Genomic DNA, 19885 nt, shown 5'->3' with positions numbered 1-19885 from the left:
AAAAATAGTTTCATAGAATTGATCACGTGTGCTCAATATTCAACCATTTAATTAAACAGTCCTTGTAGGAATTTTTTATTAACCAGAAATGATATAACTCATCTCAACTATAATTAGCCTGGTAAATTTCTTAAAACTGTCTCTGAATATCTTTTTGATAATGATTTCAGTTAAATATAATGAAATCTTCAAAACCAATTAACTCTTAAAACTTCCAAGAATTATAATTTTGTTTTTCTATAGGATCCCTTTGAAAACATTGGAGAGTCCATACTGAAAACTAGCGTTATGATGATTGGAGAATTAGAATTTGACAGTATCTTCAATGATGATGAGAACCCAGTTCATTTTAAACCACCAACCTACATCTTGTTTGTCATCTTCCTCATCTTAATGTCCATTATAATTATGAACTTGTTAGTTGGCCTTGCAGTAGATGATATAAAGAGTGTACAAGAACATGCAGTTCTTGCACGTCTTGCAATGCAGGTGAATATTCCCAGCAATGAGTTAGAGCAAAGCAAAACAAGCATCCATCAGTTATATGAATTATTTTAATATATCTTGTGAAATGGTTTTTCCAGGTACCATTAATATTTAAGTAGAGGGGCATAAAATCTGTGGTTATGTATGTATTGCTTTCTCTTAAACACAATACAAGTATTATAGAGCATTTATTCAAAATATCCCTTCATCATAGCCTAACTTTGTTCTAAATTGCTAGAAAAAAAATCTTAGTCATTTCTAGCATTGTTGTTAAAAATAGTATATATGAGCGAACTAGAAAAAATTGACAACCTTATGTGAATATCAAGTCATTAATATATTGTACTGATTTAAAATAAAGTACCTTGAATGTGATAAATTATTTATTTCATATAATGTGGTGCATCTTAAACTTACATTCATTCACTGCATATCAATAAGCTTTGGTATGGATTACAAGTTTATGATTTTTTTCTGTATTAAAAAAAACAACAAAGTTCTGTATTTGCACATTTTTATAATAAAATTGTATTGGAAAGGTTGATAAGATAAATAAACCTGGAATACAAACTGCAATATGTTAAAAGTAAAATCTACCCTTGAATGAGAGGTATCTACAGAAATAGGAAATGGAATTTATAATAACTGAAATATTATTTGAAACTCACTCTTAAGTCATACATAAGTCATTATTGTAATAGATTTTAAAAATAGCTTATTAATTTTTTAAACTATTCTTTACTAGATATTTGTTACTAAGATTAGAAAATACTAACAGAGAAGCTTTTTTTTCCATACTTTTAAACATTATTACAGTAAGGAATAAATGATTTCATTGTATAATTATACTATACTTGTAGCTATGGCAAATTTGCTTTGGATCTATAGCATTTGCAGTAATTTATAATTATTTATACTACTGAGTGACTATTTAAAAATGATAGTTTTGTGGCAAAAAAAGTTGTCTCCACACAAATATTCCTTTTTTTAATGAATTAAAAGTAATTTTCAATTTCTATAATGATCCATTCATTGTAACATTTTGTTTTAAGAGTAACTAAATTTTTGTTACTGGCTACAAATGCTGAATAGGAGTTTTATATGTGAGATATTATGGGCTTCAAAGCCCATATTAGCTTCACATTGATTCATCTTTTAATTACACATCGGTGGTTAAATACATAGATGGTATATCCATACTGCTATGTGGGTATTCTATTGCAAACAGATATTTCTCTGACAAAGGTACATTTTGTGTTTCTCACAAATTGTATGCTTTATTCTTACTTTAATGTTCTCACATGTGAGTTTCTTTTATTTCTGCCTTAGTTGTTTGGAACATTGTAAAAAAATTCATCCAAGATAAGCTTTTGGAGTTATGTTTTTTTCCTTTTTGACGTTAAAATGAACATAACATGTCATGTTATATCTTATGTTCTTTCTACTCTAGTGACAATACAGTAAAAAGCTTTGATAAAATTTTTTCTAATTATTAATGATAACTTATTGTTTCTGTTTAAGATATTAGCCAAATATATTTGAAGTTCTAATTATTGAGAAATTTTTAGTATTATTCAGTTTTAAATAAAAACAAAAAATGTAACCAGTTTTTTCAGAATTAGGCATTACATTTTTAACTAGCCATTTTTCATTCTGAAACTACATTTCCAGTCATTTCTTTAATCTTTTTCAGCATTTACTTACAACTTCCATGAGTAATATTGTTTTCATTTACCTTGCATAAGTACCATTTAATCTGTCAAGATTTCCTACATTTCTGTTGTAAGATACTATTTTAAATACATGCAAAGTGTATTTTGTTTTTCTAAAAATATATTTAAAATCTTTAAAGATTGTTTATATCTTTTTCAGTATAAAAACAGTTGTATTTATTATTTTTATTATTAATCACCTTAAAAATGATTTGGTTTTGGCATAAGGTGGACTTGGTTTTGAATGTAGAAAACATACTTCCTGGAATTTTTCGGAGGCATTGTATCCGACAAAAATCGACTATCTATCCAAATGCATGGAAGACGAAAAACAGATTTGTTAGAATGTTCATGTTCTACAGGGAAAGTAATTCATACTTAGAACCACCAAAGGTATGTTTTTGTATTTTTTTAATGAAAGCTTTTTAAAACCTTATTCCACTAAAATGTAAACCTTTTGTTTCTAATATGTTTGTTTTTATTGTTTTTAAATTAGACAGCTGTAATGAAAATAGAGGAACAACAGGAATCGATATCCAAAAAGCTGTCTTACATGCAAGAAGAACTTCAACAACTAAGGAAGCAGAACAATCGTCTTCAACATCTTTTGATGACAGTTGTTGAAAATTCAGGAATTGAATGGCATGATGAAGACCAGTTCAACATCTGAATTATTAAAAGAAAAAACTTATAGCTTTTAGTGAATGGTGATTTATACTGGATATTAACAAATGAGTACAATACAATTATTATTGGGTTCGTAAACAATATAATTTTATGTTCCAGTTTTTTGTTTTATAAAATAAAATTATCCTAAGTAGTTTTTGAAAGGATGTGCTTTTTAGCTGTTTTGCAGAACTTGTGACTTTGTGTAATAAATAACTTCTAACAAACTTATAGTAATATAAGTTTTATTCATTAATGAACATATAGCTTTACTAATACCTTGATTTTGATCGAGAAAGAGCTATTTTTTATTTCTGTTTACTTAATATATCTACATTAAAATTTTCATATGAACGGCCAGTTATTTTAGAGTTCACGTTTAACTTTTATGAAAAAAAAATCATGTATATTATAGCGAATACAAAATGTATTATTTTTTATTCATTTTAAAAAATCTAAAAAAATTCATAATCATTTACTTCATTTATCTACATTAACAAAGTATTTATAATATTGATAGGAATGGTTTTGTTAAAGAACTTATAACTAAGAAAAGTTATTTTTTAAAGGATGTGTTTGTTAAAAGAACTAAACTGTTTCATTTCATCCAGAGACATTGTTAATAATCAGGCTAAACCTTTGAGAACTACTTAATTTTTAGGTATCAGTTTATTCCTAAGAACATAGTTGTTTGCTCATACTTGTTGACTTCCTGTTTACAATCTAATGTTTATATAAATCCAAGGTACAAAATTATACTCTCCACAGTGTAAATTTAAAAAAAAATTATTACTATGTTTCATAAATGATAGAAAATCTAAAACTATACATTTTAAAGCAAATTTGAAGTAAAGAAAATTATAACTAAATTCAAAAACTAAAATTATACTGTACGTGAAAACTGTGTTATTGAAAAATTACCAAATAAACGTCTATTAATTGTGAAGCATATTGTTTAGATTTGTTGGATGATACTTTTTTGTTTGTTTGTTTGGTATTATGTTTTATAGCTTTCAGAATGTTTAGCCTGGTATTAAATAATTATATTGCCAATTACTTGGTAATATGGTGGAGTAAATATTTAATTAGAAATGTTTTTACACAGTTTTACACTTCAAGTTTATAACTTCTAGATAGTGAAGTGAACATTTTCAAATTAAGTGTTTTAACTGACTCAAGTTTATAAAATTAATTTTTACAAAGTTTCAAAACCAAGATATTTGAGACTGATATTGTCATTTTACAAATTTTATATACTGTGAATTCTTATTCATTGTTTTATGCCCTTCTACTTTATTAATGAATTTTATTCTCTTGTTGTAATTGTTTTGATATTTTCACTCTATGAACACTAGTCACAAAAATTTTTTATTGTATTTAATGATTTATGTTTCCTTCTTTCAAAAATCTGTTACTTATATAACGTGTATTTAACAGCTTTGAAATTCGTTAGGTAATTCATCTTTATAAGATGAACTTTATCAATCATTTGTAGTATGTTTATTTTCTGAAGATTTTTTGTTGTTGTATAACTTTGTAATGATTAGCAACATGTTAAAGTAAGAAAATTCCTATAACAGAAAGTTAATCTAGTATGCAATGTACTAAATTATTGCACTTCAAAATTAGTTAATTAGCTATATGTAAATACAATTGCGACAGAAAGTGTTCGTACCCCTGCGTCGTGAGTGGTTTTTTCCTCATAAGTTAAAAAGTATCATGATTAGAGAATGAAAGTATAGTATATTATAATTTTATAATACTACACATCTACATAAATTTTTATGCAAATTGAACAACAAATAAACTGTTTATAAACAAATAACCAAACATAGGAGGGGCAGAAAGTGTTTGTGCGTCTAATTTAATGGTCAGTTGTATAGCCTTTCAGGTGAATTACTTGGCACAATCTCTCCTCATAGCCCTCCATGATCATTTTACAGTACTCGACTGGTATTTTATTCCATTCTTCTTTACAGAAGGCCTCCAACTCTTGCGAGTTTTTTGGATGATGCTGATGAACCCTGGTCTTCAACTCATGCCAAACATTTTCAATTGGGTTGAGATCGGGTGACTGCAATGGCCACTCCAGAAGTCTTATATGGTTCCTCTGCAACCAGGATTGCACATATTTCGATGTGTGTTTAGGGTCATTGTCATGCTGGAAGATCCAACAACGCCCAAGCTGAAGCTTTCGAGCATCATTCTTGATATAAGTGCCTAATATATCAACATACTCTTCTTTTTTCATGATTCTGTTGACGCGGTGAAGGCTGCCTACACAAGAAGAGCTTAAGGAACCCCATAGCATGATCGAGCCACGAGCCACCTCCGTGTTTAACTGTAAGGACGGTGTTCTTTGGAAGATTTCGTTCCCCTTCTTACGGAAAATAGCGAACATCATTGTGGCCGAAAAGCTCGATTTTAGTCTCGTCTGACCAAAGAATACTCTTCCAATAGGTAACAGGGTTTATCTACATGCTTTCTTCCATACCTCAATCGTGCTTTTAAATGAACAGGTTTTAAATATGAAGTTCTACGAGGACGGCATGCTTTAAACCCAGAAGAGTGTAACATGTTCGTAACTGTAGAGGTGCTTACTTCAACCCCAGTTTTCCTTACCAGTTTCTATATGTCATTACGTGTTAAAGGAAGGTTCCTACTAACTTCTCTGAGAACCTTCCTCTTGGTTCTCTCTGGAATATTGGTGGGGCATCCACAACAAGGGAGGTTGGCAGTTGATCCTGTTAGCTTAAACTTGGTAATTATGCTTTGAACAGTAGATTTTGGCACATTAAGTTATGTAGCAATACCAGAAAGAGAAACACAATACTTGTATTTTACAATAATTTGGTTTTTTTATATCATTGGACAGTTCTTTCCTGTTCGCCATGATGACCAAGCAGATAATGACAGAGAAGGCGCTAAATTGCCGGAAGTAAATTTTTTGCTGGCTAAATTCCAATAATTAAGAACCCAATGTCTAGTTCTGGAATGATATAATGTAGATTATTCGCCAAACTAAACAAAATTGTTACGGGAATATCAGTTTTTTCACACGTTCTGAAATGTACAAACACTTTCTGCTCTTCCTATTTTTGGTTATTTGTGTATAAACAGTTTATTTGCCCTTTAATTTACATACAAATTGATGTAGATGTGTGTTAGTATAATATTTATAATATAATATATGTCTATTAGCCTAATCATGATACTTTTTTTAAGTTATGAGCAAAAAACTACTCGAGACATAGGGGTACAAACACTTTCTGTCCTAACTGTATACATGATTCTTCCAGTTGTCTCTTTAATACAAATGTGTTTTAAAATGTTCCATTTTATCAAACAATCTGTTGTGTAAAAGTTATATATTCATGAAGTTTTGTAATTAAATACTTAAATGTAAAACACTGTTGAGAATAAAATATTGTAAATTAATAATAAATATTGTTTCCAAGTAAATAACCTTAAATATTGCACTGTATCCTCAGTTGTTGTTTTTTATGAAAATAGAGTATATAAATGTTCTTTAGTTTATTAAATTTTAACCTTAAAATTTTCTACAAAACATTAAAAGGAGAACATGATAATTACTCAATAGATACCCCAATTCACTTTTGTATGGCAGAAGTTAAGAGGGTAGCCTCATGATTGTAGGTAAAACTGATTTCATAAAATCATGTTTTAGTGTTGTGAGAAATGTGCTGACTTGGAAAATTAAAATTTCATCAGGGTATGTTGTATGTTATGTAATTATTATATAAAGTATTTACTTTATTCATGTGACTGATTTTATAAAGTAATAGATAGTTTAGAAAAAATTATTTTTAAAATCATTTAGTTTATATATTTCTCAATATGTACTTTCACCTGTATTTGTTATTTTTGTTATTAATCATTGAAGAAAACGATTTTCTTTTTACCAAAGATAGGCTTTGTATTTAACATAGAAGGTTCACAGTTTTTAATGGGTGGTGATTCATATTTATTTTTTTAAAAATGAGTTTTAAATGATACATTTTCCATTTAATAAATAAATGTATGATTAAATAAAGTGATTGTGAAATTTGTAATTCTCATGTTTTTAGATAACTAACTTTATTTTTGAGATATTTATTCATCTGACATATGAAAGATTGACTACATTCTGTAAGTTCCAATCCCTAAATAATAAATTGGCATGATAGATAAGCATTAAAAGTGTAATATACCTAAATATCGTTAACTAGATAAGATACACCCAAATATATTTTTTTTCATATTGCAGTTTTTAATTATTCTTTTATAAAAAGCACAGTTTTTCATGTGTTCTCTTTTCAAATAAAATAGTTCCTTGAAATACTATTATAATTTTAGAAATTGTTTGTATTTTTGTAATGTTGACTAGTTTTTAAAAATGAGACCTAATTTATTGCATTTCTATAATTCACAAAAAGTATTTAATAATGAAATTAAATTCTTTTTTCATAATGCTGCTGCTCACTTGGATATAAAACTCAACCAACATGGAAGTCATATTTGTCCAAAGGAGACTTTTAAGACAGATTACAATGTAAAAAGTAACAGTTTTTTATCACTTTTTACTCTTCCTTCATTTATCATACAAACACATATGAATATGTCTGGATGATCAGTACTTAATGCTAAGAGTGTCTCTGCTCAGTTATGTTTCCAGTTTTATAAGCACCTGTGTTGAGCTCTACATTTGAGTCATACAATAATCAAAGAAAAAGGTTAGTTTAAGTATGACACTTTACTGGACACTGGAGAATAATGTTCAGTTAAGTAAAAGTTCTTAACATTCAAATTGAAATTATACAAAAAGTTGCCCTAGTTGAAGTTAAAAGTATAAGTACTGTTCAAAGTTATTTCAGACTGAAGAAACCACATTGTATGCTAATAGCAACGTCATACTTTTCAGAGCATATACCACCACCTGCATGATTGATGACCACCCGTCTTACTAGTAGAAAAGAGTATTGTCCATGCTATACGAAATGTGCTTTGTTACACCAGTCACTCCTACTAAAAAAAATACACGATACCCTATGTAACTGACTTTGTACATTGGGCCCAAAGTGCTCAATATGCAAAATAGTTTTGAAATGAACAATAACCTATTAGGTTGAGGAATAATTCGTTAGCGTTTTTAAATAATTTCATTCAAGCATTACATGCAAGACTATACAATACTTCAATGCATGAACACATTACACCCAAAACATTTATTATGATACTTTATTTCATGTAATACCTAGGTATATAGTATGAATTGTTTTAAACGAAATTGCAAGAAATTAAATGCGAAAAGCAGATGATGTCGAAAATGCTCGATTTTGTCCACTTGACATTCCATTTAATGAGCTGAAAATGAAAGCAAAAATTAAAGACATATGAAAATCAAACACACCATCTATTAGAGCAAAAAATTATCTACCAAATGGCATGAAATATTTTGCGAAGGCGTTTCATTTATGAATATATTTTGTTAACTTGAAAAAACGCTCACGAATTATTCCTCAACCCAATACATAAGCATATCTATGTATTCTCAGGTTTAAATTGTCTCCTGCATAAAATATTACGTATCTTCATTTCATAACTGAAGATTGACAGTATAAATTATGAGATATTACTGAATTTATCTAAGCTGAGTGGATTTGAAAAACATACTAAACATGAGGTGTAATAAAAAAATTGAAAACAATATATTTAAATCAAGATATGTGTACTTGTTATTAGACAATTAGTGGTTTCCTTCTTCAAGAACTTAGTTAATCAACTGGTTTCCTTAAATAAGGTTTTCATCAACCTGTCCCCTTCAAACCCTAGGTAGTATCTAACTTAATAGAAAGTTTCATGGCAACTAGCACCCAACTATGTGGTTGATCACTCATTAAACATAGGAAATTTTGTAGCAGTATGATATCATCTGTTGTAGTCTTCATTTGTATATATCTGGAGTTACAGATATATTATGGTTGAAGTATATATTGTCTCTATGAAACATAAAAAGAAACAAATGCAATTAGAATACTGTAAATATTTCTTCTGAATTCTACAGCGCTGAATTATGTAGTAGCATACAGTGTACTATTCTATTTTTAAATTGTTGTACAGGGGATAGCGCGAACGCAGTCCCCCACTACCAAAAATTACACGCTCCATCTGCCCCAGTTTGGGGTAGTGGCAGGGGTCAACCCACCCAGAGTGCAATGAATGGGCCTCGCCCTGGGGAAGCCACCTTGGTGATCATGGCGTTCCCAGCGCCAGGTAAGTATGCTTAAAACACCCTAGGAAAGAATTATGTACCAGGCTTGCAAAGATGATGTTGAAGGTGTGATGTTAAATAAAAACAAAGAAATAAATTTAGTTCTTAATTAGGTAAGAATATTATTACAAAATGATATTGGATGAAATATTATATAATATATTATTTTAATAGACTTGTATTTATTTGACATCGACGTTCTAATCGCTACAAAATAAAGTAAAACTTGGGAGCTTATTAAATTTCGAGGTCTATACTACTACCCCGCCATCTAGTGATATTTACTTTGACATTACGTGTATTGTTTTTAATTTTGCATTGTTTCTCATCATGAATCCACACATTCATCCACTTTTGTCTTCCTCATATCACCTTAAAATTGATTCATAATAACGAGTTGAATAGAAACTGAATTGTTATTATTTACTTATTTAAGAAATAACTATAATATAGTAACCACTTGTACTAGGCCTAATCAGTTCTCGGATATTACTTTCTACTACCACTGATAGTATCAGTGTTTGTCAAATTTAACTTTCACACAGCTTAGTACATTCGTGTATAACGCTTCTACTGTTTATTAAAAATTTGTATTTTTTAACATAACTCCTGAAGACGTTCAATACACTTACAAAATTTTATTTCTTTATTTGATTTAAGTGGACTCGTTACTTTCTTAGACTCAACTTTTAAGATTATAATATTAATATTTACAAACTAGAAATTGGTTGCTTAATTCATGACTTGCATATTACTTGAAATTTAGTGGTCTTACTAAACATCAAAACGAACTACGTCACTGAAAAGGAAATAGTTTTACAAATTTACAAATTGATTAATAATTTAAGAGCGTAAGCGCCAAAAATGAAAAGAATATTATTCAATAAAATTTGTAGTTACTTATGTAATTATACTGATTTATTGTCATAACATATTTAATGGGGATAGAGAAACTGTGAGCCCCATTAACATGCCCCTTGCTCCACATTATCTTTCCACAAAGTTTGGTTCAGTTAGTTTGACCCAGCGACCTAGGAGTAATTAGATTAAGGAACAAGTTTGTTTGTTTTTTAATTTCGCAGAAAGCTACTCGAGGGCTATCTATGCTAGCCGTCCCTAATTTAGCACTGTAAAACTAGAGGGAAGGCAGATAATCATCACCACCCACCGCCAACTCTTGGGCTACTTTTTTTACCAACGAGTAGTAGGATTAACCATACCATTATAACGCCCCCACGGCTGAAAGGGCAAGCATGTTTGGTGCGACCAGGATTCGAACCCGCGACCCTCAGATTACGAGTCGCACGCCTTAACACGCTTGGCCATGCCGGGCCTTAAAGGACAAACTAACAGCAACTCTACTACTGACTACAGAGAATTGGCCATTCCCTTAATTAAATATTTCCTTTACATGTGTTTTCTGGGTTTGCAGAATATATTAATATCTTTTTAAAATTATTTTATTAGTAAATATGATAACGTTTTATACATATACATGCATGTATGGAAGTTGGCCGTATATATATATATATAATCAATATTTCTTGTATGAAAAAAGAAAAGGTGTATAATCAGTCAAGCCTGGTTACAGACAGTTTATTTAGTAGAGTGAAAGAGGCAGTCACAATGTTCCAGTTAGGATATCACGTTTACCTCAGATGCTGTTTCCTACAATTTGCAGTCGATCAAACTAGAAGTAAAATATTGTGCTTTATTACCATTCATCCTAGGTTTGCTATGCTTATTGAACATAAGAATCATTATTTAAAAATTGGTTCTCAACTAATCAATATGCACTGCATCATCCTAAATCATTATTTAAAAGTTAGTTCTCAACTAATCAGTATACACTGCATCATCCTAAAACAAAGTTTGTATAAGTTTACTTATACATTGATAAGAAATATAACTATTTTGTCTTTAGATGTTCCTTTTTCTGTTTCAGGTATAAATGTGCATAACCTCTACATTTTTATTGTGTCACAATACAATACTTATACTAAAACTGTTTATTAACTAAACTTTATTCCTACACCATAATTTATGAAATGCTTAACTTCATACAAATATATCTTTATACTTGTTTACCTGGGGAAATACAGTGAATTTCATAAATTTTGTTCAAAAACACAGTTATCATATTACATAAAACTTTAATTTTCAATATCTGATTCTTTTATAATTTGCAAAATAATTGAATGTTGAGATATATTGTAATATATTACGTATGGATAATTACATATATGTAATATATATATGTATAGAGAGAGACCACTTGTACTTTAAAAGTTTGTCACTGTACATCCATCCTCCTACTAAAGATGAGTGAAAATTAAACCCATCATTTATTTTTCACATAATCATTTATTACATCTTCTTAAAGTCTCATGAGTGTGACTTTTCCAAATATTAAAATTGTTCTTTTCTTAACAATTTCTGCAGCTTACAGACAACAGAAGTCTTTACCCTTGAAATCCTCTGAATAATCTTGTAAATTTCATTAAGATCACATCTGATCAGTTTTTCACTTTAAAGAAATAAATAAACTAAAAGAGTTTAATTTTGCCTAATAAGCTAAACCTTTCATCCATAAAATAATTCAGTGTATGAGTCCTTTTCAGTAACTCATTATCTTTAAGGAAACAAACATTATAGTATATTACAAAGAAAGACCAAGTGAGGCTTAACTACTGTGATATGTAGAGAGGGATAATTACTTTTTAGCTTGTACTTAGTATTGCAATTAATGTGACTTGAATGACTTAACCACCATTATACAAGGTTAATTTTCTTTAGTCACACTCTTCAGTTGGTTTATATATATTAAATATGTGACCCCGTTTATGGTAACACCATTGCATTATCTTGACCTCACTATATTTAGTGGTCATGCACAAGTATTTTGACCACTTTTGACAAAAAAGTGTTTATGATACATACAGCTTACACAGTGCATTCTGAAAGTTGGTAATTTAATTGGTTTATTACTATAATCAATCTTCTAAAGACTTTTCAATCCTAGTATTTGCAAGTATTAAAAAAATAGTACAATTTTAATGTGTTTTAGGCTTACAACAACGTTTTTCCTAGATAGGTCATTCCCTAGTATTCATTTTTGGCAAAATTCTAGTATAGATAATAATAATAAATCATTTAATAAAATATGCATATGTACATGTAAAATTGCCACTGTTATCTTATCTGCTTGATGCATGATTAAATTTGAAGTTTTGCTATACTCCATAATAAAAAAAGAAAATTTTAGTTCTGGTTTTCAGAAAGGTAATTTTAAAGCAGTAAGACAAAGTGTATTATTAATGAATTAGAATAACAATTTCATAAGAGATTTGGGATATTTTTGAAAATAACACTTACTTTTAATTCAAGATAGGTTTGTATCTAAAATGAAGAAAGGGTTAGAAGGGAAACTCAAATATTATTGGCTTGCTCATAGATGTAAGGAAGAAAGTAAAGAAAATAACAGATAATACCACAAAATTATGAAGTTTAAGTTGACAAATAGGTTGAAAAATTCATGTAATTCCAGGAAAGCTAGCAATTCAGTCAAAAAATAATTTAGAGATTTAAAAGAATTTACTTAAGAAAAACAGCTAGATAATAATGTTTGTTATGTAATAGACAATAGGTATCTGCCAGTGTTGCTACTGTTTTTAAAGCAATATCATAAAATTTAATTGTCTCAAAAGTAATTTGTCAGTTAGTCTTATTTATTGGAGAAGATTCTAGATGGCCTTCTTTGGAAAAGAAGCTTTACAAAATCACTCACTGAAGTATGATATTGTAAGTAAAATAAACATGGATTTACTAAAAGAAAATCTTTCATCTTTTTTGTGAGAATGTTACTTGTTTTCTTAATAATATAGAAAGTATTTGATATACTTAGTTTTTCAACAAGTCTTTATTAAGGTGTCAGCTTTAAAAATGTTGGACCCCATTCATTATCAAGAACTTCAGTTCTGCACTGGGGCTTTCCACACTTCTCTAGTTCAGAGCTTATACATAGAGTCTAATGAACCTTCTTTGCTCCTCTGCCATTTACAAATGTCTTTACTATATGCTTCAAAACTTTGTTCCTTACCAAAGCATCCTATCTGGGATTGCATTTTCCTTCCTCAATGGGCCATAATTTTTCAGAACAGATGATCTGCCATTGCTCCTTTCGGCCTTCGTATGCAGGCACAGTTGGATGAATTGGGTCTATCATTGGATAACACTGCTGTATCCATTGGTCAGTCCATCCCACTATGGCTTCTTACAGTCCCCAACTGTGACCTATCTTTAAGTCATCTGAGAAAAGCAGACACTCCCGACTGGAAATACTGTTTGTTGTTTGCCGAACATCTTTCAAATCATCCTTCCATTCCTATCTATACATGTGGTTCGAAATCAGGTGACTGTGTGGGCCCTGCCATGGTTTGTTGTTGTTCGCTGGTTGCACGCAGAATCCCCTCTTCATCTTCCGTGTTCACTGCTGAACTATATGCCATTTCTCTTGCCTTGGGTCACATAGAAGCTTAGCATTACTCAAACTGTACTATTTATACTGATTATCATAGTTCTCTACTGGCCCTGGAATCGCTTCACGTTAGTCACACCCCGTTCTCGCCGATATTCAAAACCAACTGGCCTATTTCTTTTTAACATCTACTTCTATCCAGTTCTTCTAGATACTGGGCCACGTTGGTATTTGCATTAATCTTTTTAATGTTATTTAAGTTTTTTAACTTATACATTAGACCTTTTTTTAATGTGATTCCCTTTTAAGAATCACAGTCCACCTAGTTCGATTTGAAATCAGAAAATGGCCGTAATGTCAAATAACTCGAAACCAGGACTGGAAAGGCCAACTTCAGGTGACTAACGCTGCTATTTGAACTACCTGTTAGTCATCCTGGCGAGTTATTATTAACATTTTGCTGCAAGTCTTTTAAAATTTTTGTTACTTTACTTTTTGAAAATGGCCATAATGTCATATAACTCGGAACCAAAACATGCAAAGGCCACCTTCTGGTGCCTGCCGGTGGTTTTGTACTAACCTGTTAGTTTTCAGGACTAGTCATTGTAATTACACTTATGCTACAGAAAGCCCTCTACAACTTGTTTTACTGTAGTTTTGTTTTATACTTAAAAAAACAACAACTTTGTTTTATTTTACCTTAATTTCCTTTTATGAATTTTACTGAATTTACTTTAATTTTAACTTTTTACCGGATGTTTGGCGCAGATGGCCTAGCTATTTTGTGCCGTAAGACACCAAATCAACCAACCAAACAACCAGATATATAAGCAAGTGACAACTCAAATGTACATGAACATTGCTTAAGGTTATTCGTGAATGCTATATAAAAAAAAATGGTTCAATGACACAAAAAACACAACCACAAGGCCAATATGAATGACAGTAAAATATTTTATCTAATATTTGTTAACATTGATTTCTCACTTGTAAAATATTATTAATATACTACGTTCTTGTTATTATCATTAATAGAAGTTGGAGAGTATTTCGTTGTTGTTGTTTTGAATTAAGCACAAAGCTACACAATGGGCTATCTGTGCTCTGTCCACCACGGGTATCGAAACCCGGTTTTTAGCGTTGTAAGTTCGCAGACATACCACTGAGCCGGAAGAGTATTTCTATTTTGGAATGTAAGTGCTCAGTAGGTTGTAACATAATAGTGATGAGAAAACGGTGCTATATTTTACAGAAAAAAAATGTACCGGTATTTTTCGTTAACACTAGTATAAGATATTTTAACTGGATCAAATCAGAATATTTAGTAGTTGATGGCATTCATGGACAGTAGTAATGATATCATATTAAACCTAAACTTTGTGAACAAGTGATTTATTTATCATAATAAAATATTTTCAGTCTGCTATATAATTTCAATATTTTGTAAGCATGTAGTTTTACTAAATATTTAATTAACATTGCTTCTGTAGAAAGTGAAGTAAAGAAAGGCTATGAGTATACTGCTAGAAGTGGAACTTTATAGTCACACTCAGCTATTACTAAACTTACATCATAAGAAACACCTGAGGAGGTGTGATTTCAATGTTAATATGTTCTCACAGTCAGAAGTTAAACATTGATGCTTGTACAACAGCTAGCCTGAGTCATTGTTGTATAGGAAATGGCATCTACATCCTTGATCCAGTTTATCTCCTCCTGTACTTGGACGACTATGTTTTGTAATCAACCAGATGGAATGTAAGAAAAGTAAGAAGGTCAGAGGATAAACTGTGGTAGCTGTTTTCATGGGAATGGAAACAGTGCCAAAGCAAGCAACACACCTATATTAGTGTCAGTCAAGGAAAGACCCAGAGTAAAGTTACATGTTCTATATACAATGTAGATTGTGAAACATGCAAAACTGTTAGGAAAGTTTCTTGACCAAGGCAAAGTCTTAGCATTTTGTATCTAAAATTTTGTTTTAGAAAAGTGTGTAGTTGTGAGAAGACAATTACACAATTTTACAACCTACACATGCCCAATTGAATTTCTGACCGATTGGAACTAACCTGACCTAGTATTTAAAATTTTGACTCTCACCATTTAAGATTACTTTCTGGTTATCTTGTTTTTCAACTAACCATTGTGTCATATTTATGTTTCTTACACCTCCAAGTTAGGCAATCATGGGAAGAAGTTATGATGACCAATAGTATACTCAGAACTTTCTGTTTATCAGTGCTAGATATCTTGACCTCATGACAGACCCTGTGGATCGATGAAGTCAATTAATTAAGATAAACTGCTACACAGTGCATTAGACTCTTGGTAGCTTACTGATTCTGTTTACAGGCTGACTTCTATCTCCTGGGGCTAGGCAATCCCCAGAAACTAATCTTCAATTATCTAGGCCACTGAAAAGAGACCCAGATCCACATGTGCTCATTATAGTTGCCAAGACCAATCTTCAAGCATCTTGATCAGCCTCACTTTGCCTTTTTCAGGTAAAGAAATAGGTGGATAATTTGATAATGAGATGTTGGGCCCCATGTTATCCCATTGAGGACACATAACTATGGGTTGGATCCCATGTTATCCTGTTGAGGACACATAACTACGGGATGAGATGAAGAGAATGATTTTATATTTATCAGTTAAAATATTACTATTAAAAACATTATTATATGATTGATTGATGTATTACATTTCTTTGTTAAAGAGTTGATTTACTTTTTCTTGCAATGTGTTATTTTCATTTGTAATTGACAAATCAGTGTTAACGCTTTCTTTCTAGTTTTTATGATGCAACAATTATTATATATTGTATCATTGTTAAAATACATTTCATTTTGTAACTATTATTCATGAATTATATTTTTTGTCAAAGGTTTCATTTTATTTCTTCAATGAAACTATTTGCCATTTGATCTCTTTTAAATTTTCTATATTGAAATGTAACTGAAAACTGATATGTTGTTAGTATAGGTTTATTTCATGAATTATATATTTGTTAGTGACAGGGATATGAGAAGGTTACAGCTAGTACTCATGGTATGTGTGTAAATGAAATTGCCCTTAAACTTAGAGCTTAAGATTAATATCTCTTGAGAACATATCTGAAACAAAGGGAAAGAAAACTTGTGATACACTAGCACAGTATGCATTTGCTATCCTCCTATTTTAAGACACAATTTTTCAAAATTTTCATAGATGTGGAAGCCTTTGAAGTTTCCAAATAATATATTAATCAACAACGTCATTAAGCTACCTTTGCCTTAGCTACCTATTATTCTGTCATTCACTTGTGATAACATCTTAAATATTTCTTCAGAAAATATAGTTGCCAAGTTTTATATGTATATATTATGAGGTTTTTATACACAAGCATGTTGTATATTATCTATTTGTTTTAGTGACACATAAATCTTAATACTTTTTATATATGCAAAAACGGCTCGTTTGGGTGGAGAAAATATTTTACATAGAAGAGCGAACAACGTTTCGACCTTCTTCGGTCATCGTCAGGTTCACAAAGAAAGAGGTAACTGACCGGAAGCTAACCACATGTTTGAAAGGGGTTGTGTAATTGAGTGTCGGAATGTAGAGGGCATGTTTAAATGTTTGAATATATAATTTTATATTATTTATTTTATTATTATTATTTATTATATTATTTTTTTTAATATAGATATAAAGATGTTCCTTTATATTGGTTTATTTTGGGCTTAAATTGTTGTATAAGTAAGGCTTCTTTAATTTTGCGTTTATTTATGTTTGTTTCTTTATTTAGTATTTGAGTGTTTTCTATGGTTATGTTGTGTTTACTTGACTTGCAGTGTTCGAAAACGTGTGGTGACTTTTTATACATTCCTTGGGACTCAGCACATGAAACAAAACAAAAACTCAACATACTAAGAAACCAAATAAACACAGCCATAAAACTATGCTCACCAGATAAAATTAACGATGAATTAGACAAAATAAAACAATACTTCATCAACATCAATAAGTTTCCTCATTATACGCACGCACCTAGACAGAAGCAAAATCAACCAAAAAAAGTAAATATATCTCACGAATCAAAAAATCACGAAACCATATACTGCTGTATACCATATATTCCTGACCAATAACCAACATTTGGCAGAAACTAGTAATAAAATATGACATTCCAGTTAATACTAAATTTATTCAAAAACCAGGCACAAAACTGAGGTCTATACTATGTAAAATCTACACTGACAAACACCACACCAACATTATTTATAAAATACAATGTGATAACTGCCACGACTTCTATATTGGAGAAACAAGTAGAAAAATGGAAACCAGATTCAAATAACATAAAAAGTCACCTTCACACGTTTTCGAACACTGCAAGTCAAATAAACACAACATAACCATAGAAAACACTCAAATACTAAATAAAGAAACAAACATAAATAAACGCAAAATTAAAGAAGCCTTACTTATACAACAACTTAAACCCAAAATAAACCAATATAAAGGAACGCCTTTATACCTACATTAAATATAATAAATTAAAATTATATATTAAAACATCTAACACCGCCCTCTACATTCCGACACTCAGTTACACAACCCCTTCCAAACATGTGGTCAGCTTCCGGTCAGTTACCTCTTTCTTTCTTTGTGAACCTGATGATGACCGAAGAAGGTTGAAACATTGTTCGCTCCTCTACATAAAAAATTTTCTCAACCAAACGAGCCGTTTTTGCATATATATTTCTCTACAAGTGAGTTTTCTCGATATCACTGATTAATACTTTTTAGTTTATTTAGTTTCTATAAGCAGTTTTAGCCTAAATGTATGGCCCAAAAAGTTGTGAAGGAGATTGCCTTGTTGTAGTTGTTTTGTTTCATTGTTTTTAATATGAGATTTAGATGGTGTTTATTCTATTTGAGAGAATATTGCTGTAACATACAGCAATAGAAGTTCAAATGATCAGCGACTGTAATATTATTATTATTTTCTGACCAAATCGACACGGTTTGTATGTTTCCATTAACTAATGCTGCAAAAGAATAGTGTACTGAGGAGATGCTATCCACTCCACATGGAAAGCAAGGTTTTCTTGTTCCGCTTCAACCTGGAGGAGGCCTGGCATGGGCAGATGGTTAAGGCAGTCGACTCGTACTCTGAGGTTCGCAGATTCACACCAAATATGCTCGCCCTCTCAACCGTGGGGCGTTATAATGTGTCAGTCAATTCCACTATTCGTTGGTAAAAGAGTAACCCAAGAGTTAGCGGTGGGTGGTGATGACTGGCTGCCTTCCTTCTCGTCTTACACTGCTAAGTTAGGGATGGCTAGCGCAGATAGTCTTTTTGTAGCTTTGCGCGAAATTAAACAAACAAACAAAAGCTGGAGGCCGATAATTGTAGTCCGACATAGAGACCATGCTGTATAGCTAATCACAATCAGTAGAAGTGAGGTCTGTTTATGTGTTTTATAACAAAGACTGTGTTAGTTTTGTTAAATTTGTGAAGGATCGTTATTTCATACACATAAGGAAAACGCAGTCATGTTTTCAAATACACATTACTCTCCCTATTTCCTGAGCGAATTTGTTGTTTTTATTGGGTCTTACTCTCTGATTTTATAGGCAAATCAGTTTCAACTTGAATTTATCATAAGTTGGTAACAAATATCTTCCCGATTGACAGTCATCTGATCTTTCAATGTTACGGCCAACCTTGTGTTTCAGCTTAAGTTGTCAGACCTGTGGTTAGTAAAAATCGCACTAAATTAACATGACATTACCAATTTAACTAAGTGATGTGAAATTTATTCAGTCTGGAACAAGTCGTAAGAATGAAAATTGTTTAGACAGGTCTCCAATAAAAGGCGACATTTCGATATGTCATAAAAATACGCAATTTGTGCTTTGAAAAAAAATTCCATCGCACTTTTAAACAATTTTCTCCAGTCTCTTTCCTTCTTTCTCTAGAATTCGTTACTTAGTGAATTCAAAAATTGCCTCGTACTAAATATTTTGGGCAAATCTCCTGTTATTCCACAGACTTATCTTGTTGTAATGAGGAAAATCATTGCCACCTGCTGGCGTTGTGTTTTTTTATAGCAAAGCCACATTGGGTTATCTGCTCAGTCCACCGAGGGGAATCGAACCCCTGATTTTAGCGTTGTAAATTCGTAGACTTATCGCTGTACCAGCGGGGTACCCACATGCTCATTTGTTTGTAGTTAAGCATAAAGCTGCACAATAGTCTTTCTGTGCTTTGCGTACCACGGT

The 19885-nt window shown here is 30.9% G+C and overlaps 1 protein-coding gene and 1 non-coding gene across 7 annotated transcripts in view; one reads left to right on the top strand and one right to left on the bottom strand.

Annotated features, from left to right (window-relative positions):
* The window catches only part of LOC143250658 (transient receptor potential cation channel subfamily A member 1 homolog), an 85513-nt gene extending 78307 nt beyond the window's left edge, over positions 1-7206 (top strand). For all 6 annotated transcript variants that reach the window (XM_076501529.1, XM_076501530.1, XM_076501528.1 and 3 more), the window contains 3 exons: positions 244-489; positions 2427-2591; positions 2695-7206. In XM_076501529.1, the coding sequence (XP_076357644.1) occupies positions 244-489; positions 2427-2591; positions 2695-2868 (585 nt within the window). In that variant the 3' untranslated portion in view covers positions 2869-7206. The remainder of the gene's footprint in view (positions 1-243; positions 490-2426; positions 2592-2694) is intronic.
* Positions 7207-8981: 1775 nt separating this feature from the next.
* Positions 8982-9145, bottom strand: LOC143251296 (U1 spliceosomal RNA). Its single transcript, XR_013028558.1, has one exon. It is a non-coding gene; the product is annotated as a U1 spliceosomal RNA (small nuclear RNA).
* Between the last annotated feature and the right edge of the window lie 10740 nt (positions 9146-19885).

Source organism: Tachypleus tridentatus, chromosome 5, assembly GCF_004210375.1.
Source record: "Tachypleus tridentatus isolate NWPU-2018 chromosome 5, ASM421037v1, whole genome shotgun sequence".
Taxonomy (NCBI): Eukaryota; Metazoa; Arthropoda; class Merostomata; order Xiphosura; family Limulidae; genus Tachypleus; species Tachypleus tridentatus.
Note: the sequence above shows the minus strand (reverse complement) of the source record. Positions and strands in the feature narration are given on the sequence as shown.